Source organism: Macaca mulatta, chromosome 10 (assembly GCF_049350105.2).
Source record: "Macaca mulatta isolate MMU2019108-1 chromosome 10, T2T-MMU8v2.0, whole genome shotgun sequence".
Taxonomy (NCBI): Eukaryota; Metazoa; Chordata; class Mammalia; order Primates; family Cercopithecidae; genus Macaca; species Macaca mulatta.
In genome coordinates, this window is record NC_133415.1 from 22481720 (window position 1) to 22503821 (window position 22102).

Here is a 22102-nt window from a genome sequence, read left to right on the forward strand (position 1 = left end):
TGGTATCTCCCTAAAACTGCTTCTGCAACTAGGCAGGAAAAGTCAAAAAAGCAAAGCACTGAGTTACCAGGACGGTAAGACACCAAGCTGGCAAGGCTCAGTGAATTGGGAACTTGGGCCACTTATCACAAATCATTTCACAATGATTATTTGCCCTTACCCCAGACTCCTAAATAAAAGTACACCAAAATTTGGGGTGCAAACTTCATAAGAGCTGCTGCATTTGATCTTAAAAAAGCAAAGATATCTGGGAAGAGAATAGCTTCCAACAAACTTAAGCAGAGTTGGCTCACTTGATGCTTTTCAGAGCTACTACTCTGCCCTTTCCAGAAGGGGAACCAGTCTATTTCCACCCATACCTCTCTCTTTGTAGGGGACATTAAATCCTGACCACACAGATAGCAAAGTGGAGCTAAGGGGTTACTAGGTTACAGTTATGTTGACATATCCTGGCTCTCGGAATGTCCGTCACTCCTCACAACAGTAGAAGCGATCATACTGTAGAAGTCCCATAAAAGGCAGTGATCACTCAGAAACCACTCACTGAGCCTCAGGTTTACAACACTTGGAGACCCCAGTTCTACCAGTTTAAAGCCAAGCTTTGCCTTTTACAGAAATGAATCAGACAGAAAGCTCTTAGCACTCCCAGGGTAAATGAGGTGTCTAGCACTCGATGAACTGTGAGGTCCTATAAAAGTATTATTAAAATATGTTTATTGACTCCCTCCTATATGTGGGTATGTTACCTACAGTATATCATTTAATATTCACAACACTCTGCAAAGTTATCCTGTCTTTACAGATGAGGAAACTGAGGCTCAGAGAGCTGAAGGCATGGCCCAAAGTCACGCAGTAAGTGACAATACCAAGTCCTAGCTTTTTCGCTAATCCAAGCCAATAAGTAAACAAAGCAACTCTGAGTTTTCTTACACCAGCAAAATCCCATCCTTTCCAATATCAGTCTGTGACTTTGGGTGGTGAACCCAGAGGCGGGTTTTCCTACTCTTGCAGACTGGTAATAAACTCTTCCCATCCCTTTCACAAATGTCCTATGCTCAACATCCGAACAACCTGCAGAGAAATGCAACGCCCTCTTGCCTTCTCTTCAACTTCAGAAAGGATTTGGCTACAAAGTTGCGTGTGGAAGTTAAGCAAAGTCCAAGCTTCATCCTGGACCAGAGCCCCCCTCGGGAAGACCTGGCCTTGGCCTTGGCCTTGGCCTGGGGAGTGAGTGACCTGTCTAAGGTGTGGGGTGACCGAAACACGGAGCTCGGCGTTGCACCCTTAGGAAGAGCACCCTAAGCTCAGTAGGGGAGAAGTTTCCCATCACCGCTTCCTTTTTCCTCTCCCCCTGCTGCGCCATCACCTAAGTCATACGGAAGTTCAAAGCGGCCCAGCGGAGAGAGAGGGCACGTCCCGTCCGTCTGGGTACAAGGTCGTCCCAGGACCCTAACCTGCCTCTAGCAGGGCGAACAAGTCCATCCCGTTCCTCGCGAGGCAGAAGTTACAATGTCCGCCAAGCGGGTGCAGCCGAGGACTCGGGAAAAGGGGCTGAGCACCGGCTCCTCCCGCCTCCGCTCTGCTCTGTGCGGGGAGGCGCCGGGTTCCACCGGTGTAGGAGGGAGGAGAGGACTGGGGGACGCGGGGGCGTCGTAGTGAGGCTCAGGGAGGGGACCTTGGCCCGGGGGAGGGATGTCGCTGAGGGTCTTGCAGAGAGGGATGTAGCCTCTTGTAGCAGGGGAGCCGTCCCAGTGCAAGGTGCGTCGATGAAGGACTTGGGGCGGGATCCCAGGAGGTACTGGGGAGCAGGGGTCGTCCCGGCCCGGGAGGGGTCGCTGGGGACTTGGGGACGGGATCCCAGGAGGCAACGGGAAGCAGGGGGCGTCCTGGCCCGCGGGGAGTCGCTGGGGATTTTGGGACGAGATCCCAGGAGGTACCGGGGAGCAGGGGTCGCCCCGGCCCGGGGGGGAGTCGCTGGGGACTTGGGATGGGATCCCAGGAGGTACCGGGGAGAGGGGGCGTCCCAGCCTGGTTGGGGTCGCTGAGGGACTCGGGCAGCGGGTCCCGGATCCCAAGACAGAGGAGATGTCCCAGCCCGGGGGGCGTCGCGGAGGGCCTTGGAGGTCTCAAGGCGAAGGGGGCGTCCTGGGCTGAGGGGCGTCGCTGAGAAGCACCGGGTCCTGCAGCCGGGGGACAGTACCCGGCCCGGGGGCGTCGATGACGGGCCTGGGGGGAGCCCAGGTCCCAGGGAGGGACCGTCCCAGCCTGAGGGGCGTCGCCGAGGGGCCCTGGGAAGGGGCCCGAAAGGTCCTGAGGTGGGAGGGAGGGGGCCCTCAGGCCGGCCGGCTCTTGTCGCCCCTCGAGTGTGCTCCGCTCAGGGCGGGCGGCGGGGGTCGCTCACACTCACCGGGTCCGGGGCCGAGGCCGGGGCTGGGCGCGGGCCGGGCCGCCAGCGTGAGCGCCGCGGCGGAGAGCAGGGCGAGGCGGGCGGCGGGCGGCGCCATGGGCCGTCAGTGCGGGGCCCCGGGGCGCGGCCCGGGGGAAAGGGGGCAGCGCGGGGAGCCGGGAGCGGCCATGGGAGCAGGACGCGGGGCCCGAGTGTAGCCCCGCCCCGACTGCCCGGCCGCCCCGCCCAGGCCCGCCCAGCTCAGCGCCGCCACCGCCCCTGCAGCCTGGGGCCCGCCTGGATCCGCGGAGAGGCCCGGAGGGCGGAGCCTACCGCGCGCGCACGCCCCGCCCCGGCCGCGTGCCTCTCCTGCCACTCACGCATCAGGCCCCGCCCATCCCTCGCCTCACCTGGGCCCGCCCCTCAGGGCCCTCTGTTTGTCCCATTCACGGGTGGGATCAGCAGGTGAGGGCGGGGCCTCGGCCCGGCCTCCAAGTCACCAAGCGGTTTGGCCGGGCTGAAATAGGCCGGGCTCCCAGTGACCCCTCCTCCACCCTCACTCGGGTCGTGACCCACACGCGAGCTCAGCTACAGCGATAATAATTACAACAGCAGTTTGCAAGCTGTTTTCCCTTGCTTAGCTCATCGTAATGGTGAAAAAAAGAATGCTTTGGAGAGTTCACATCCCACTTGGTCACCTGTAAGATCTTGGACATGTTTAAAGGAAAAATAGCTCTTACCTCAATTTCCTCATCTGTTAAATGGAGGTGATAATAGCTACTACTCCCCAGAGCGGTTGCACTAAATAAGAACGCCTAGAGCCGGGCGCTGTGGCTAACAAATCCTGGGATCCCAGCACTTTGGGAGGAGGCCGAGACGGAAGAATCGCTTGAGCCCCGGAGTTCGAGACCAACCTGGGCAAAGCAGTGAGACCCCATCTCTACAGGAAAAAAAAAATAAATCAGTGGTCCCAGCTACTCAGGAGACTGAGGCAGGAGGATCGCTTGAGCCCGGAAGGTCGGGGTTGCAGCAAGCCTTGTTCACACCACTGCACTCCAGCCTGGGTGACAGAGCAAGACCCTGTCTCAAAAAACAAAACAAAACGAAAGCATGGAAGCTTTTACGCACGCACAGTAGGAGCTCAGCAAATGTTGAATTCCTTTCTCCACCCCAAGTTTGCAGCCACATACTGACCCCCTGGTTCCGTATCTTATCACATAGCCAGTTTCAACTAGGGCAAGTTTCCTGATGTGTCCGAGGCTCAGCCGTTTGCAGAATAGGAATAATAAAAGGCCTTCAGAGGAGTCGATGAGATAGAAGCAAGTAAAACGCCCAGTGCAACGACCAGAAATGGATGGGATAGTGCTGCTTATCCTACAGCCTGGGATGTTAGGCATCAGAGAGCGCGCGGCTTGCTTAAACTTTCGGCCCGGGTGTGGTAGGCCCTTTGCCCTCCTCCCCGCCGACCCCGGCAAGGTCTTTCCCTGCCTCACCCGGGGTCGGTCGTGGGCCGTCCTCCTCCCCCGCCCTCCCCCAAGGCAGAGGGGATTTTCCTACAGCTCCCGCCTAAAGCGCAGCGGTGACGCCCGGCGGGGCAGGTCTGGGCGGCGCGCCGGCAGCTTTCAAGTCTCTGGTCCCGGGCTTGCAAGTGCAGACCTGCGCACGGCGCGGCGGCGGGAACATCTGCCCCAGTGTGCAGACTCGCCGCACCCAGAGCGCGGCTGGGCGGGACAGGCCCGCCTTAGGTACACTCGCCCCTGGGCCCCCTCAACCCCCGGGCGCCGCCCCCTTGCCCACTCCCAGAGCCCGCGTTCCCCCATACTCCTTTCTCCACCCACGGCTGCTCTCAGGTCCGGGCCCGAAGGGCGCAGCTACCTCCCACGAGGCCTCTCAATCTCTGTCCCTCTCCACCCACACTACTCAGCGCTGTAGCAAGAAGAATCTTGTCCAGTTATTGTTTTCATGTGTCACTCCCGAGTTCAAGGACCCTCTGATCTTCTTATTGGAGCTTAGGGGCACCCACCATCCCCTCACCCAGCCAGCCTCGGTCCTGGGGAGCCCCCCACCTCCTACCACCGGTGATCCCCATTTTTGTCCAGCTTTCCCCTTTTCCACAATTTTGGGCCCTTCCCACCTTCTCCACCGGACCTGAGAACCCTTACTCTGGGACTTCTGTGCCCTCCCAGACAGCAGTGCCTTTGAAGAGAATGAAATGAGAAGATGCAGGTGAAGCCCTCAGCCCAAAGCAAACAATAAAGTCGAACTTTCCTTTGTTCAGCAAATATTCAGCGAGGAACTTGCTGAGGGCTGAGGACACAGCCACCAAGACCAAACCTTCCTCTTGGAACTTACATTCTAGTCAATCTGAAAACACGCAAATTCCTGAGAACAAAAAGTAATACAAAGACAAGAAAATTATGTTAACTGAAGGCTCTGTGGATTTTTTTTTCTTTTTCTTTTTCTGAAGACAAGGCCTCCCTCTGTCGCCCACACTGGAGTGCAGTGATGAGATCATGGATCACTGCAGCCTCCAATTCTTGGGCTCCAATGATCCTCCCGCCTCAGCCTCCTGGGTAGCTGGGACTACAGAGGCACGCCATCACACCCAGCTAACCTTTGGGCTACTTTAAACAGGAAGCCAGAGAAAGACTTTAGCAAAGCAGGACACAGTTCTCTACAGTTTCCAAGGTTCTTTCGACATCTCATTCAGGTTTCAGAGAAGAAAATAGGAAGGGCACCCAGGAGGCTGGAAACAAGGTTTATTTGGCCAAGTCTGGGCAGCCATGCCCTGTGATAGTAGCTTTGGTCTGCCCTGCCTGCTGTGGGAAGGCACCCCTCCTGGGCTGGCAGCAGCCCCTCCTCCAGTTGGCTCTCTCTGTCATGTGCACTCCTTAGGACCAGCCATATAATTGGCATGGCACAGTGAGAAATGAAAACGTATGTCCTGGCCGGGCGCGGTGGCTCAAGCCTGTAATCCCAGCACTTTGGGAGGCCGAGACGGGCGGATCACGAGGCCAGGAGATCGAGACCATCCTGGCTAACACGGTGAAACCCCGTCTCTACTAAAAAATACAAAAAACTAGCCGGGCGCGGTGGCAGGCGCCTGTAGTCCCAACTGCTCGGGAGGCTGAGGCAGGAGAATGGCGTGAACCCGGGAGGCGGAGCTTGCAGTGAGCTGAGATCCCGCCACTGCACTCCAGCCTGGGCGGCAGAGCGAGACTCCGTCTCAAAAAAAAAAAAAAAAAAGGAAAACGTATGTCCTTTGTCCAAACTTATTAAGAATTTCAAGACAGGCCAGGCGCCGTGGGTCACACCTATAATCCCAGCATTTCGGGAGGCCAAGGCAGGTGGATCACCTGAGATCAGAAGTTTGAGACCAGCCTGGCCAACATGGTGAAACCCCATCTCTACTAAAAATACAAAAAATTGTATCCGGGAGCGGTGGTAGGCGCCTGTAATCCCAGCTACTCAGGAGGCTGAGACAGAAGAATTGCTTGAAACTGGGAGGTGGAGGTTGCAGTGAGCCAAAATCGTGCCACACAGCAAGACTCCATCTCAAAAAAAAAAAAAAAAAAAAAGAATTTCAAGACAGTGACAGCAGAAGATAAAAAGATAAAGCATGTATGAGGCCCTTCCAAGCAAGTAGCAAGGGGGCCTATGTTAATATACCTGTTGCACACCCATGAAAATAGCCCTGTTGTACAACAGGACTCGGAAATCCTGGCAAGCTCCTCCTGGCACTGGCTGCGGTAAGAAACATCCCTCTAGCCTTCTCCACCCCCACCTTCTCTTTTCCAGCTGAAAGCCCAGCACAGGTGATGGAAACAGTGCACAAGAGGCTAAAAATACAGCCCGGCGTGTCTAGGTCATGGCGCTTAACAGCTCAAGGTCTTTTGCTCCACTATGTGGTCCTGGCTTCTGGCAGAGAGCAACCCGGGATACTCATTTCAGTGCTTTACATGCCTGGGGTGTTTAGCAGCTTTATTTCATGGAAAGAGTGAGGACGCTGAATGCAGCTCTTGGGCCTCCAGAAAGATGTTGGTGTCCGTTTGTTTGCACTGTGCAAGTCAGGCCCCTTTCTTCCTCCGAGGGCAGCAGGATTGGTCAAGAAGCCAGGAGACCTACGATGTTGGAGTTTTGGTCATTCAAGTGTCTTTGAAACTCCAGTTGGGATGATTTCCACTCAAAGGACAGTCTTTTTATGGAGAAAGCCCTGGAGGAGGGGGCCGGATTATAGTGACAGCAATAGCAAACGTTTACTGCGGACTCAACTAAGGCTGTGCAGGGCGTCCATGGTTGCATTTCACAAAATCCTCCCAGTAACCTTGTGAGGGAGGCATTCTTACCAGCCCACACCCACCCCAGTACAAAGAGAGATTAAATGACTTGCCCAAAGGTGACATCGTGGTGGAGCTGGGCTTTGAACCCAGGCAGTGGAACCCTAGTCTTACCCTCTTAAGTACCAGGCTGGGCCAGGTGCGGTGGCTCACACCTGTATCCCAGCACTTTGGAAGGCCGAGGCAGGTGGATCACAAGGTCAGGAGTTCAAGACCAGCCTGATCAACATAGTGAAACCCCATCTCTACAAAAATACAAAAACTAGCTGGGCGTACTGGCAGGCACCTGTAGTCTCAGGTACTTGGGAGGCTGAGGCCAGAGAATCGCTTGAACCTAAGAGGCAGAAGTTGTAGTGAGCATGTATAGTGCCACTGTCCTCCAACCCAGGCAAGAGTGAGACTCTGTCTCAAAAAAAAAAAAAAAAAAAAAAAAAAAGACAGGGTTTGATATGTCGCCCGGGTTGGAGTGCAGTGATAATTCACAATCATGGCACACTACAGCCTCGAATTCCTGGGCTCCAACAATCCTCTTGCCTCAGACTTAGTAGCTGGGGCTACAGGTGCTTACTACTGTACCTAATGCTTCCTTGTTCTGTCATTAAGCCAGGTGTGGTGGCTCACGCTTGTAATCCCAGCACCTTGGGAAGCTGAGGTGGGAGGATCTCTTGAATTCAGTAGTTTGAGGTTACAGTGAACTAGGATAGAGCCACTGCAATCCAGCCTGTCTCTAAAATTAATAGTAACAGGCTGGGTGCGGTGGCTCATGCTTGTAATCTCATTGCTTTGGGAGTCTGACGCTGGCAGATCACCTGAGGTCAGGAGTTTGAGTCCAGCCTGGCCAATATGGCAAAGCCACATTTCTGCTAAAAATACAAAAATTAGCCGGGAGTGGTGGCTCATGCCTGTAATCCCAGCTACTTGGGAGGCTGACATAGGAGAATTGCTTGAACCCTGGTGGTGGAAGTTGTAGGGAGCCGAGGTTGTGTCACTGAACTCTTGCCTGGGCGACAATGTAAGAGTCCGTCTCAAAAAAAAGAAAAGAAAAGAAAATTAATAATAATAATTAATAAAAAATAAAATAATAGGGTTCTGTCACCAAATGCTGAGTGGACAGAGCTGGGATTGGAATGAGGCAAGTGAAGTATGTGCCTCAGGCACAGAGTTTAAGAGGACTTTTAGAAAACATGATAAAAAATCCGGTAATCAAGATAAATATTATTTAATAGATATTTTATATATCGAATAATATATTTAATAAATAGTATTTAATGCAATATTTTAAAATAATTTTTAACATCTAAATGAATGCAAAAATATCCATTATGAACAGACTATCTCAACTTTAAATGAAGATAAGATCTGTATTCCCGATTTTCCTTCAGTCTCAGGCTTGAGTCTGCACTGTGTCATTACTGAGTCTCCCAGGATTCTGGCTCAGACAACTAGTGATGGGAAATTCAAGAGAGGCAGTCATTTGCTTGTTCTGATGGGGGTGAAGGAAGAGAAAGAATCTGGTCTTGAACATAATGAGTTAGATGTGTCTGTGGGGCATCCAGGTGGGCACCTCTGAAGGCTCACAGCAGGGTTTGGGTTAGCAATGAGGAGGCACTGGCTGGGTGCAGTGGCTCACGCTTGTAATCCCAGCACTTTGGGAGGCTGAGGCGGGTGGATCACCTGAGGTCAGGAGTTCAAGACCAGCCTGGCCAACAAGATGAAACCCCGTCTCTACTAAAAATACAAAAATTAGCCGGGTGTGGTGGTGAGTGCCTGTAATTCCAGCTACTTGGAAGGCTGAGGCAGGAGAATTGCTTGAACCCAGGAGGCAGAGGTTGCAGTCAGCCAAGATCATGCCACTGCACTCCAGCCTGGGCAGCAGAGCGAGACTCCATCTCAAAAAAAAGAAAAGAAAAGAAAAGGAGAAAGGAAGGAAGGAAGGAAGGAAGGAAGGAAGGAAGGGAGGAAGGAAGGAAAGAAAGAAGCAGGAGTCTCTGCGGGAGTCAGGTGAGAACTGGTGGGAAGCAGACAGGACACCATTATTTCACATACTTGGCCCACGATTGGAGCATATTCAGCACATGTGGTCCAAATCATTGGTCCTCGGAGTTTGCATCATAGTTCAGGAATCTTTTCCAATTCTTTCCCATCCAAAGTGTTTCTCTTCTGCATCATGAACCTCAGATATGTTCCCACATGGGTATGAAAGTTTACTGCTTGGGTGTTAAAACAAAAACATCTGAGGAAATTAAAAGCAACTAAATTCCGCTAGAATTGCGTGGGTGGGGCGGGGCCATAGAGGCAGAAGACAAGAATTAATAGAAATTGACTCAATTTCTTCTTTATTAGCTGATCCACCAGAAGGAGAATAAGAGCTAAGAGAAGCTAAAAAGAAGAAAGGTAGTAGTAAAGGAAAGACCAAAAAAAAAAAAAAAAAGGAAGAAGGAAGATTATAGGAGCTAAAAATACTGTCAGGAAAGTTTGGCTAAACATCAAAGAAGGACAGATGTGTTTGCAAATAGAAGCGGTGGTTTAGATATGTCAGGAAGCACAGCTCCAAATGATGGGTGGAAAATAAAGGTTAGTGAGACTGAGCTCAGCAGAATAAAAAACCTTCATGGAAGAATCAAACTAAGGAAGAGGTCTTTCAGCAACTTGGAAGCCCTACCGCTTTAACCCCGAGTTCCCCGGATCAAGTGCTGGCACCCATGATGGAAATTCTTGCCATGGTTTCAGTACCCTGGACCAAATAGTCATTCTATCCTGACTTTATAATTCTAAACAACCTTTGATGGGACAATCTCTGCTAAAGACTAACCACTTCCTTATCTTATCTTCAGCTACCTGCTTCCCTTTCCATGTAACAAAGCATAGAATATTCTGAACCACTCCCATAACCAGGGGATGTAGCTCCTCTACATTCAACACTTCTGTGAGGTCAATCAATGCGACAAATACATAATAAAGATGAATCATGAAAGTCGGATACCCAAGTCAGATCAGAAACATTCCCTACTTCCAAGAGGCTCATTGCTGGACCTCATACACTAGATTATTTTTCTTTGTTCTTTTTCTTTTTTGTAGAGATGGGGTCTTGCTTTGTTGCCCAAGCTCATCTTGAACTCCTGGATTCAAGTGATCCTTCTGCCTGAGCCTCCCAAAGTGCTGGGATTATAGGTGGGAACCACCACACCCGGCCATAAACCAGATTGATGCACATGAGTGACCTGAGATGAAGATCATATCAAATGTTGCATTACATCACTTAGACCATGGGCAACAGGAGCTCAAAAAACGGTCAGATGAGTAAATGAACCATAATATTAATAACATTCACATGGTCAGGCGCCCCGGTGGCTGACGCCTGAAATCCCAGCACTTTGGGAGGTGAAGGCGGGTAGATCACAAGGTCAGGAGTTCGACACCAGCCTGGCCAACATGGTGAAACCTTGTCTATGCTAAAAATATAAAAATTAGCCGGGCGTGGTGGCGGGCACCTGTAATCCCAGCTACTTGGGAGGCTGAGGCAGGAGAATTGCTTGAACCTGGGAGGCAGAGGTTGCAGTGAGCTGAGAAATGTGCCACTGCACTCCAGCCTGGGTGACAGATTGAGACTCTGTCTCAAAATAAATAAATAAATAAATAAATAAATAAATAAATAATAACGTTCACATGGGATGGGTGTGTTGGTTCACAGCTGTAGTCCCAGCACTTTGGGAGGATCACTTGAGCCCAGGAGTTCCAGACTAAGCTGAGCAACATAGGGAGACCTCATCTCTACAAAAAAAAAAAAAAAAAAAAATTAGCTGGGCATGGTGGCACAAGCCTGTGATCCCAGCTACTTGGGAGGCCAAAGTGGGAGGACTGCTTGAGCCCAGGAGGTCGACGCTCCCATTAACCATGATCACACCACTACACTCCAGCCTAGGTGACAGACTAAGACCCTGTCTCAAAACAAAAACAAAAATACAAAAAAGCAAATATTTATTGAGTGCTTACTATACACCAGGAGCCATGCCAAGTACTTCAGATGCATTGTCCCACTTCACCCTCACAATAATCCTTAGGTAGGCACTATGACTAGGCCCATTTCATAGCTGAGGAAATTAAGGTTCACGGGTATGAATTCACTTGCCTAATGAAAGATGGATCTGGGATGCCAACACAGGCAGACTCTCTCATGAGCCTAGAGAAAGTCTCATGACAGGGACAGGACTAGAACTGGGTCTGGGTATGGTAGATGGATAGGCTGACTAACAGCGAGGCCAGGCATCACGGTGATAACTGTGAGCGTTTAAGAACAAGGACAGTAGGGCTGGGTGTGGTGATTCATTCCTGTAATCCCAGCACTTTGGGAGGCCAAGGTGGGTGGATCACCCGAGGTCAGGAGTTTGAGACTAGCCTGGCCAACGTGGTGAAACCCCATCTCTACTAAAAATACAAAAATTAGACAGGCATGGTAGTGCGTGCCTGTAATCCCAGCTACTTGGGAGGCTGAGGCAGGAGAATCCCTTGAACCCGGGAAGTGGAGGTTGCAGTGAGCCAAGATCGTGCCACTGTACTCCAGCCGCCTGGGCAACAAGAGTGAAACTAAAAAAACAAAAACAAAAACAAAAAACCCAAGAGCATTATACAGAGCATTGTAGACTTTGGTTGGGTTGGGTTCAGCCTTTGTTGGTTACTTGGGGCATGATAATTGAGCAATTTGTGCCTCAGTTTCTTTATCTGTAAAACAGGGAATAGTACTCAAACTCATAGGACTGTTGGTAGCATTTCATGACATGATGCTAATAAAGTGGCTAGAACAGTGCCTGGCCTTCAGGAAGGATTCAATAAATACTAGTTTTATTGACATAGGAGAAATAGGTTAGACCAAGGTACCCTGGGTTAGTTTTAAGGAAGGCTGAGAGGGTTACCTGTTGTGGCATAGTCAATTGAAGTGAGTTACAATGAAGGCAAAGAAGGCAGAATTTGACTGAACTTGAAGAGTATGTATCAAGTACTGCCCATGTGAACGGCTCTGTGCTGGAAGAAGGAGATTGAGGCTGGGCACAGGCTCACGCCTGTAATCCCAGCACTTTGGGAGGCCAAGGTGGGTGGATCACTTGAGACCAGGAGTTTGAGAACAGCCGGGCCATCATGATGAAAACTCATCTCTACTAAAAATACAGAAATTCGCTGGGCTTGGTGGTGCGCGCCTGTAATCCCAGCTTCTTGGGTGGCTGAGGACGAGAATTGCTTGAACCCCAGGACGCGGAGGTTGCAGTGAGCTGAGATCACGCCACTGCACTCCAGCCTGTGGACAGAGTGAGTAAAAGACCTAGCAGAGTCATTGAGTAAAAGACCTAGCAAAGTAAATCTAACAGATGAGTGTCTGGAAAGATGAGGTGCAGGAAAGCCAAACTCAAGATGGGGAAGGAGAAAAGAGAAACAGATGACCTATTCCTATTATGCCTTTTTTTTTTGCTTGACATTTCCCTCCTGTCCCTGCTTTGCAGAGTAAAGACAGATGGTAATTTCCAGGTAGCCCAGGAGCCCCGTGCCATTTTTCCAAGATTGACCAGCTTTGAAAAGTTGCTTGCCTGCCCAGTCTCCAGACATTCGCAAACTCTTCCCAAAGACAAACCCTTTCCAAAGCCCTGCTCTAAAACTGACCCAGCTCTTAGGAGGTGAGGCCAGGGCTCGCTACTGAAAGGAAACCATTGTCCTCCCAAGTGTCTGTGGGTCCAGCTGCCGTAGGCCTGGAGGTGGTTCCACCACAGCCTGTGGTGCAGTCTGCCTGCAGGCTTTGATTCACTCCAGGGACAACACTTAAAAACTCCAACAGGCAACACATGCGATTCCAGGAGCCCCTGCCAGATTCATACTCTGTTTTTCCATCATTTCACTCTCCTCCCCCTCAGGAGGGAGGCTCCCGAGGCATTTTACAAATAAAAAAATCAAACCCACCAACAGGACGAGCACCTGATAAGGAGTGAGGCATTGCCCAAGAGTTCTCAGGAAGAGGCGGCTTTGTTCTCGTTTCAAGCCCTTGACACTGCTAACAGCTCTAATTACTGCATTTGCCATGGGATGTAAAATAAAACCACATTCCAGAAACCATGTAGTCTTCCTGGGAGAGACACGCAGGGAAAGGTGCCCAGGGCTGCAGGAACGTGTTCTTTCATTTCTGGTCCCTAACCTTGGCAGCTATTCTGAGAACTTAACAGTGCCTCCTTTATGTACATGAAGGAGGGCACTTTTGCACATGTAGGGATGCATCTCACTACCTGTATCCCCAAATCTGGTCTGCACATTTGACTACATTTCCTGCAAAACATACTTCATAAGAACATGAAGATCTTCAAAATTCATCCAAGCCATTTTGGGGGAAATGAGGACTTCAGAAGTTTCTGAGGCTAGCAACAAAACCATATAGAACTTCTTCCCACATAATTTAACTATAAAGTCTGATGATGTAACACCCACCCACACCCACATCACAAACCAAAGTGACATCACAAATACTAGAGATAATGGCTCAAAGCTGCCGGCATTAAGCCCAAATCTAAACAAACAGCAATTTGCCCATACGTGACTGAGGCAGAGAAAGACAGGTGACTAGAAATATTAAAACAAAACAAAACAAACAAACAAAAAAAAAACAGAGAGCGAGAAAAGGGAAAGAGAAAATACATATTTCTTCCCCCTACTAAGCTAGCGAAAATAAAATTTAAGGCAACTGAAATATGGTAAGGTGATTTTATTTCTATAGATGACATTTCTAAGAAAGCCAGGTCTCTTTAAATATGTGATTCTGATCTATCCAAATTGTTCTGTTGCTCTTAGTTGGCCCCAGGAAATGGAGGCCGGCAGCATTAATGTTTTCATATTGCTTTTATGGTCCCCAGAGGATATTGATTTCCCTGTGAATGAGCTCTTCTTGGCACCTGGCCGTTGGTTAGAAAGTGTATTCAGCCGGGCGTGGTGGATCACGCTTGTAATCCCAGCACTTTGGGAGGCTGAGGCAGGCGTTTCATCTGAGGTCGTGAGTTCGAGACTAGCCTGACCAACATGGAGAAACCCCGTCTCTACTAAAAATACAAAATTAGCTGGGCGTGGTGGCGCATACCTGTAATCCCAGCTACTTGGGAGGCTGAGGCAGGAGAATCACTTGAACCCGGGAGGCGGAGGTTGCGGTGAGCCGACATCGCGCCATTGCACTCCAGCCTAGGCAACAAGAGCTAAACTCCGTACCCGCACCCCCCCCACCATAAAAAAGAAAGTGTAAAGCGTATTCAGGGTTTGGCAGAACTTACTGGCTGTCATGTCTGTGTTGCAGCATAGTTGAGTGTCTACAGCTCATATGAAGTCTTGAGTGACCCTGCCTTCCATATTTTCCAGCAGGCAGGAATTGCCTTCAATTCCTCGTGAACCCTCCCTGACCCCTGACTTCCTGCCCCAGCATGCTATGTTCTTTGAGAGCCTGAATATTACTGTAACCTTGTGGAGTTACTATCTCCTCCCTACTTGGTATAAAAGGCTTTAGTGAGCAGGAGAGGACATATAGTAAAATTCTAAGAACTGGGTGGAAGGAATGACCTATAAAAAGATGTTAACATTTTGCCTTCAAAGTAGATCTTTTATTCTCTGCTGAAGAACGGTCCTTTTAAAATTCATTTCTCCCTCTTATAATTCTAGCACCCCATCAATGTGAGACAAGACCCCAGCATCCCTATCTATGGACTCCGACAGTCCATCTTATTAAATACCAGGCTTCAGGACTGCTATGTGGACTCACCAGCTCTCACCAACATCTGGATGGCCAGAACGTGTGCAAAGCAGAACATTAATGCCACAGCACCAGCTACCACTTCCTCTTGGGAAGTTGTAAGGAACCCATTAATTGCCAATTCCTTCTCCCTGGTTAAGCTTGTACTCAGGCGGCAACTGAAGAATAAGTGCTGCCCAGCACCACGCAAGTGTGGAGAAGCAAAACTCTCGAAGAGATTAAAACACAAGGACGATTCAGTGATGAAAGCCACCCAGCAGGCCAGGAAAAGAAACTCCATCAGTTCCAAGAGCAAGCGGCCAGCAGGGCACAGGAGGCCTGCAGGAGGCATTAGAGAGGTAGATGAGGGCCAGTGGTGGGGAAAATGTGACGGGCGAGGGGAGGGAAAAGATAAAGCCAGAGAACACTAATGGTTGAGATTATATGGCGTGCACCTACCGCCTGTAATCTCAGCACTTTGGGAGGCCAAGTAGGGAGGATCGCTTGAGCTCAGAGAGTTCAAGACCAGCCTGGGCAACATAGGGAGCCCTCATCTCTACTAAAAAAAAAAAAAAAATTGCCAGGCATGATGGCACATGCCTGTGATCCCAGCTACTTGGGAGGTTAAGGAGGGAGGATTACTTGAGCCCAGGAGGTTGAGGCTGCAGTGAGCCATCATTGCACTACTGCATTCCTGATTGGGCAACAGAGCAAGACTCTGTCTCAAAAACAAAAAACTAAAAACAAAAAAAAACAAAGATCAATACCAAGTGAAGGAAATCCTAAAGTTGAAGACAGAATGTGGGGAGGAGGTGTAGCATGTTAGAGTGGAAGAATGCCCCTGATTGTGGGGTCATGCTATTTATTATTTATACCATATCATTTATACTATGCTTAGTTCTAGAGAAGGATGAGGTGGCTTTCACAACCAAGACTTGACATGAAGGAAAAATAAGGGTGAGAAGGAAGGCTAGGATATGGGTAGTGCGTGCTTGTGTGCGCACACACACACACACACACACACACACACACACACACACCAGTGGTCGGCTATAGATTTGGATTGTGAGCGTCCACATGGAGAACTTCACCTACGAAGGCCTGATTGGAGTCCAGGTCTGTTACCCCATGGTGGCCAGCAGAGCTCGGTGTACCCTGGAGCTAGGCCATCAAGATTCAAATCCCAACTCTGACTATAACTGAGGACGACCTGGGGCTTAATTTCTTTGTGCCTTGATATTATCATATTAAATGGAGGATAATGGCCCTTCCCTCACAGGGCTTCATGAAGATTAAATAAGTCAATACATGCAAAAGGCTTTTGAACAGAGCCTGGCAGAGGGTAAATAATTAGCATCTTGAGTGGTATTCAATAGATGACAGCTGTGGTTATTAACCTTCTAGCTGTGTGGCCTTGGGCAAACCAATTCCAATTTCTTTGCCTTTAAAGCTGTCTCCTGCTGACCTCACAGGGTTATGGAGAACACACGCAGTGGTATGTACATAAAGGAATTCAGTAAACTAGAACATGCTAGACAAATGTTGGTTGTTGCTGTAACCAAGACTCTGGGACACAAATCCCAGATAATTATTCTGAGCTCCCCTCTCAAGTTTTAGCTTTGACTTCTCTGCTTTCTTCCTGGCTAGAGTAAAGAAAGTTCAAAGGAGAAAAAACTAACAGTCCGCCAAGATCTTGAGGACAGATATGCTGAACATGTGGCTGCCACCCAAGCACTACCCCAAGACAGTGGGACAGCAGCCTGGAAGGGCCCAGTGTTGCTTCCTGAAACCCAAAAGAGACAGCAGTTGTCGGAGGACACGCTAACCATCCACGGTCTCCCCACAGAGGGTTACCAGGCTCTGTACCACGCTGTGGTAGAGCCAATGCTGTGGAATCCTTCAGGGACCCCCAAGAGGTACAGCCTGGAGTTGGGCAAGGCCATTAAACAAAAGCTCTGGGAGGCTCTGTGCAGTCAGGGTGCCATTTCTGAAGGTGCTCAGAAGGACCGGTTCCCTGGCAGGAAGCGGCCAGGTGTCCACGAGGAGCCTGTACTCAATAAATGGCCCAAGTTAAAGAGCAAAAAATAGGAACAGGAACTCATGGGATTAGGGTATTCTCTGCTAGAGATCTGAAAAATAAACACAACTTTGCACCTTCCCTGTCATCTGAGTGCTTTACAAATTAGTGACACCCTCTCAGGGGAACAAAGAGGAACCAGATTCGCTCAAGACCAAACGGTCCTTTCCACTCATGATTAGGTCATTTTGAGGGGTAGATGCTGGGAGTATTTTTTCCTCCAAGGCCTTGAGGGTCTGTTAGTCTTCCAGGTAGGAAAAGGCCTGACAGATAAAGCAGATGTTTTACATTCAGGCTATGGTTCCTTATTTCCTTCCTTCTTTCCCTTTCTTTTCTTTCTTTTGAGACAGCTCTGTTGCCCAGGCTGGAGTGCAGTGGCATGATCATAGCTCACTGCAGTCTCGACTTCCTGGGCTCAAGCAATCCTCCTGCCTCAGCCTCCTGAGTAGCTAAGACTACATGTGGACCCCAACATGTATAGCTTTTTTTTTCTTTTAGTAGAGAGATGGGGTCTCACTATGTTGCTGAGGCTGGTCTCCAACTCCTACCTCAAGAGATCCTCCTGCCTCAACCTCCTGAATAGCTGGGATTATAGGTATGAGCTCCCACGGCTGGCCATATGGTTCCCGATTTTTAAAAAGTGGACCACTAGGCTCGATCACTATCACTCTCCCTAGCTCCTTCTACATAGGGCTGAGCAGAAAGCCTACCATTCTCACAAGGATATAAACCCACACACCCTATAACAGATGCTCTCCTGTGACACTGCCTAAACCCTCAATCACCTGGATTCTATATTAACAGGAGAGAAAGTTGTATGAACGCTTCCATGGGCAAGTAGAAGTTAAAAGTACTGCCCCATGCGAACTTCCCCTTGTTGAATCTGTAGACTTTTACTGAACAGAGCAATGACGACATATAACACATACTTGATAAAATTGTATTTTTTTTACAGTCATTTGTACAATTTGTTACAAAACCATAGAAGACTACAACTTGTTTTAAATCATTTTTGGTCTGCAAATATGTAAAATCTGTGTGCAATTATCATGTATTTACAGGGTCTTGTGTTAGTCATTTTCAATGATTATTCCAACAATGTCACACTCTCAACATAAGACATGGCTTAAGATAAATATATTAGTAAATAAATATTCTGAGAACATATTTCCATAAATGAAATGTGCTGCTATACATATACAGAATATACATAAGTTGTTTTCTAGCTTTTAAAACATTTTTTAAAAATGGTAATGTTGGAAAAAGAGCCCTTAGACCATTTTATTACAAAATCTTTACAGCAAAGTCTTTACAAAATCTCTTTTAAGTGCTATGGGAGAAATTAAAAAATTTTAAAATAGTGCCTTGTTAGACCAACACAATAGAAAGAGTTTACATAAAGAGTAGAAAAAGGCAGTTCTGTTTAAAGAATAATATTCTCGATTAGTAATTTTTTAGACCTCATTTTAAAAGCATTAGTCCTGCACAAACTTCGAGTAGAGACTAGCAGCACATAAATATGTAAGCAGTGGGACAGATGGGGCTTTATTTTATAAAAGGGCTTGGGTTTAGGAGGAGATGGGGAAGGAGCTGAGGTTAAAGCCAGCTTACTGGGGCTGCAACCGTAAAGAGGTACCTTGTTGGTAAATACCCAAACTTCCACGTTTAGCTGGTTCTAGAACTCTTCACCGTACATGGCTGTCCTACACCCAGGGCTGGGTCACTTAACCATGCCCAACTGTCACACCCCAACTTAGAGGGATTGGGGGCAGGGGTTCTCAGTAGAAAATGAGATACTCCCAGTTTCCATGGCTATAAAACCACTACAAACCACTCAAGAATCCACCTAAAAGGGTATCTGTCATTGGTGGAATCTTAAAACTTCAAAAAGGGCATTTCTTTTGATTTATGTGTGAAAAAAATAAGACCATTGGTTATTTTATTCTGGTGATCTCCCTGTCTGAGAGGCGAACACAAATTTAAAAGACAATCGTTGGTGTTACCAGCGCGGTGGCTCACATCTGTAATTCCAGCACTTTGGGAGGCCGAGGCGGGTGGATCACCTGAGGTCGGGAATTCAAGACTAGCCTGACCAACATGGAGAAACCTCGTCTCTACTAAAAATACAAAATTAGTCGGGCATGGTGGTGCATGCCTGTAATCCCAGCTACTTGGGAGGCTGAGGCAGAAGAATCACTTGGACTTGGGAGGCGGAAGTTGCGGTAAGCTGAGATTGCGCCACTGTACTCCACCCTGGGCAACAAGAGCGAAACTCCGTCTCAAAAAACAAACAAACAAACAAACAAACAAAGACAATGGTTGGTATTTGGTATTTAAAGTTTTAAAATTGCATTTTTGTTTCTACCACCTGTAAGCTACAAAAATTAAATGGGTTTCTTTTGCCATCTGCAGTTATCACTGGTTCAAGTGAAAACTAGACACACTTATTTTAATAAGCCCAGTGGAAGCCACATTCCGTACTCATCTATTTATTGCTTAAGGCTATTGAGGGGTGGTTTTCCAGCCAGGGCTAAAGAAAGCCAGTTTGGGAGTTCGGTTTCAGACGAGGAAGAAAATATGCACTCAAAGGCATTAAAAACAAAACAAAACAAAAACCCCTCCACAAACAACAACAAAATCTCAATGAGAAGCTGCTTTTTGCAGTTCATATTAAAAGTCAGATCCCGCTTCCTTAAAACCATGTAATGCAAGCTGTTGTCCTTAGCAGCTGCTACTCCTGGCCCGAGAAATGAAGGCGTCCCAGATCACATGTCACCAGCTTAGGCGCTTCTCACACCCTCGGTAACAGGTGTGCGGGGCACAGTGCGAGGAGAAGCCCTCAAGGGACTGCACCCGAGGATGGAGGACGGATCTCACCAGTGAAGCCTCAATGGCAAATGTTTTGATCATTTGATGTTGGAATAGATGTCAAATCCTAGCTAGAGATAAGTAAATTTCCTCATCATACACTGAGGTTAAGAAAAACATTCTGATAGAGATTCTCGTTCAAGACTGGAGAAAGACCAGCACCATCACCTGGCAATCCAGGTGGTCCTTGTTCTCCTACCCACAGGGGGCCAGGTCTCAAGTTTCCTATTCTCAAGCGAGCTTTCAGACCCAATAGGCCAGTTCTTTCAGATGGCAACAAATATCTGATGAATGAATGAATAAATACAAGTGACCAGAAGAGTTAGTGAACACAAGGACTAATATGATTAGTTCCCTCTAAAAAATTTTTTTTTAAAGAACAAGGAATACATTGGACAAAAAGGATGACAATCCCTGATCTGAAATAGCTTTAAATAGATTCTCTCTCCCTTTTAAAAATGAAACACCTTAAAACCACAACAGTTTGGGCTTTTAAACTCTCCCCTTCCCCTTAATAAAAAAGGCTGGAAAAATATACAAAAACCTACCCTTTGGGTGTAAACTATCTGATAGTCTCTCTCTCTGTCTCATGGAGAATCAATACATAATAGTGCATTAGGTAGACAGGATAGTAGACATCTGCAGACGAGATGAGCAGTTTCAGCCATGAGGCAGAGGACTGAATAACCCTGAAGCGGTGCTTCCATGGGGAAACGGGATGGGGAAGGTATCATTCAAATGGAGCTCAGTGCAGACCTCGTAGGTCCAGGCACATGCCCCTAGAAAGGCAGCCCAAGGAAGCAGCAGCCGAGGGGTGTGGCTGCCCCCACACAGACGCATGCGCACTGCACATCGGTGTGCCGCTGGGTCAGTGGAGAGCACTCTCCCCCAGCCCCGTTGGACACCAAGGCCACAAAAGTACATTCCTTCTGGGTGTCTGTCCCCACACACCCCGTCGAGCCATTTCTGCAGCCAGTGGCAGGGAGCCCAAAACATTTTTGCAAAGGACTCCAAAGTCAGGACAACCAAAGGGGACAGCCTCCTCTTCCCTGCCCCGAGGGTCAGAGTTCAGGCTGAGGGTCCCAAGAACATGCCCTTACTATGACCTGGACCTCAGCCAAGACCAGGGCTGTGAACTCTGTTGTTTCACTTGGGACCATGACCTGAGGGGACAGATTGAGGGCACTGGGCAGAATTGTCCCCATCACCCTGGAGCTTTCGTAGCAGCGGCTTGACCTGGCTCCGCAGGGCTGCAGATCATGTACACACCCTATTCCTAGCTGCTGCCATCACCTGCCTAAAGGCGTGGGCTGGAGGGGCATGGCATCTGAGACCTGAAATAGTATACACTGGCATTTGCCACGAGAAAGAAAGAGGCAGCTTTGCACTCAGAGCCTGTACCCATATCAACTAGCTTTACTTCAAGTTTCTGGTTCATTTTCTAAGGCAGGTGAAGCCCTGAGCTTTTCAAAGGCCTGAGCTCCCTCCAGGGAGACAACAGTATCTACACATGATGTGGTTCATTTAATGCAGCAGTGATTTTTTTTTCTTTTTCAGCAAAAGTTGGCAGTTAGGGTTCTTTAAAATATATATTTAAATAACTTTTTACATTTACATACAATATCTTAAAAAAAAAAAAGCAGAGAACTGAATCCCACACCTCAGAACCCCAAGCACACACACTTTACAAAACAGAACAACAACATGTTATCAAAAGAGGCAAAGGACTCGGAGAATTTTGTCTGTTGATTTGTTAATGGGGTAGGGGGTGGTTTTGCCACAGGGGGCTCACATTTTGGGTTGACAAGGAGGGCTCTCTTTATTACCACTTTTGTGTGTTTGTCAAAGCTAAAAAATTTTTTTGTTTTTGTTTTTTGAAGGAAGTCAGTTTGGAGTCTCCATACAGTTCCCCATTTCCAGGTTAAGAGTTCCTCCTGAGCTCAGGCTCCGGTGCTGCTGCTGTCTGCTGAGCGAGATCTCGGTCCTGGGAAAGAGAGAGAACAATCATCAGGGGAGGGAGCTGGCACCACACATGGGACCAGGCAAGGGACTCAGGTGGCCCTGTCCCCAGCGTGTGGCAGGCCTGTGTATGCTAAAGGGCTGAAGCAGGCTCCTGTTCCCAGAGGGGCTCCATCTGTGCTGAGAGCACAGGTGCCCGCTGGAGACCCAGCCTCTCTCATTTGGATGTACTAAGAGCTTTCTAGAAGCCCTTAGGTAGCATGAAAACCCAATATATTAGAGATGGTAACTGCGTGTCCAGTGTGCGTCAGGCCCTGGGAAAAGCAGGAGAGAGGACCCCCTCACAGAGCTTACGGACCTTAAGAGAAAGTAATTTAGCAATAGGATAACAGGAAGTGAACAGAGGGTGTGCAGGTGATCTCAGAGGGGGCTGGAGTGTCGCTTAATCTAAGATTTGGAGGACAGAAGTAGTGGAGAGGTCTGGGAGCTGGAGTAAGCTTGGCATATGGGGAGAACGGGACGGGGCCACAGAGGGTGAAAGCAGCAAGCAAGGAGAGTGAACCAGCTCATCAGATGGGCTGGCAGGGGCTGGATCACACAGAACTGAGATGCTAACATTTATTATTATTAATTTTTGAGACAGAGTCTTGCTGTGTTGCCTAGGTTTAAGTGCAGTGGTGAGATCATGACTACAGCCTCAATCCTTGGGCTCAAGTGAGTAGCCAATCTCT

At 48.7% G+C, this 22102-nt stretch overlaps 3 protein-coding genes across 21 annotated transcripts in view; 1 reads left to right on the forward strand and 2 right to left on the reverse strand.

The window, feature by feature from the left end:
- The window catches only part of KREMEN1 (kringle containing transmembrane protein 1), a 110657-nt gene extending 108040 nt beyond the window's left edge, over nt 1–2617 (reverse strand). For all 8 annotated transcript variants that reach the window (XM_077950211.1, XM_028827895.2, XM_028827894.2 and 5 more), the window contains exon 1: nt 2408–2617. In XM_077950211.1, coding sequence (XP_077806337.1) covers nt 2408–2504 — 97 coding nt within the window. In that variant the 5' untranslated portion in view covers nt 2505–2617. The remainder of the gene's footprint in view (nt 1–2407) is intronic.
- On the forward strand, nt 1692–17711 carry C10H22orf31 (chromosome 10 C22orf31 homolog). 2 transcript variants are annotated; one of them, XM_028827897.2, is made up of 3 exons: nt 1692–1758; nt 14398–14826; nt 16115–17711. In XM_028827897.2, exons 2-3 carry the CDS (start codon nt 14518–14520, stop codon nt 16553–16555), a joined length of 750 nt encoding a protein of 249 aa, XP_028683730.1. In that variant the 5' UTR covers nt 1692–1758; nt 14398–14517; the 3' UTR covers nt 16556–17711. The 2 variants fall into 2 exon arrangements, with proteins under 2 accessions (XP_028683730.1, XP_001103744.1); XM_001103744.2 differs by lacking the exon at nt 1692–1758 and adding an exon at nt 13407–13448.
- Nucleotides 17471–22102, reverse strand: part of ZNRF3 (zinc and ring finger 3) — a 176841-nt gene continuing 172209 nt past the window's right edge. For all 11 annotated transcript variants that reach the window (XM_077950148.1, XM_077950149.1, XM_028827893.2 and 8 more), the window contains one exon: nt 17471–21396. In XM_077950148.1, coding sequence (XP_077806274.1) covers nt 21353–21396 — 44 coding nt within the window. In that variant the 3' untranslated portion in view covers nt 17471–21352. The remainder of the gene's footprint in view (nt 21397–22102) is intronic.

What these genes read in the sequence shown, in the direction of transcription:
- C10H22orf31 (XM_001103744.2), top strand. An exon ending in CTGCAGGAGGCATTAGAGAG is followed by an intron (nt 14,827 to 16,114) that starts GTAGATGAGGGC and finishes CTTCCTGGCTAG; the next exon opens with AGTAAAGAAAGTTCAAAGGA.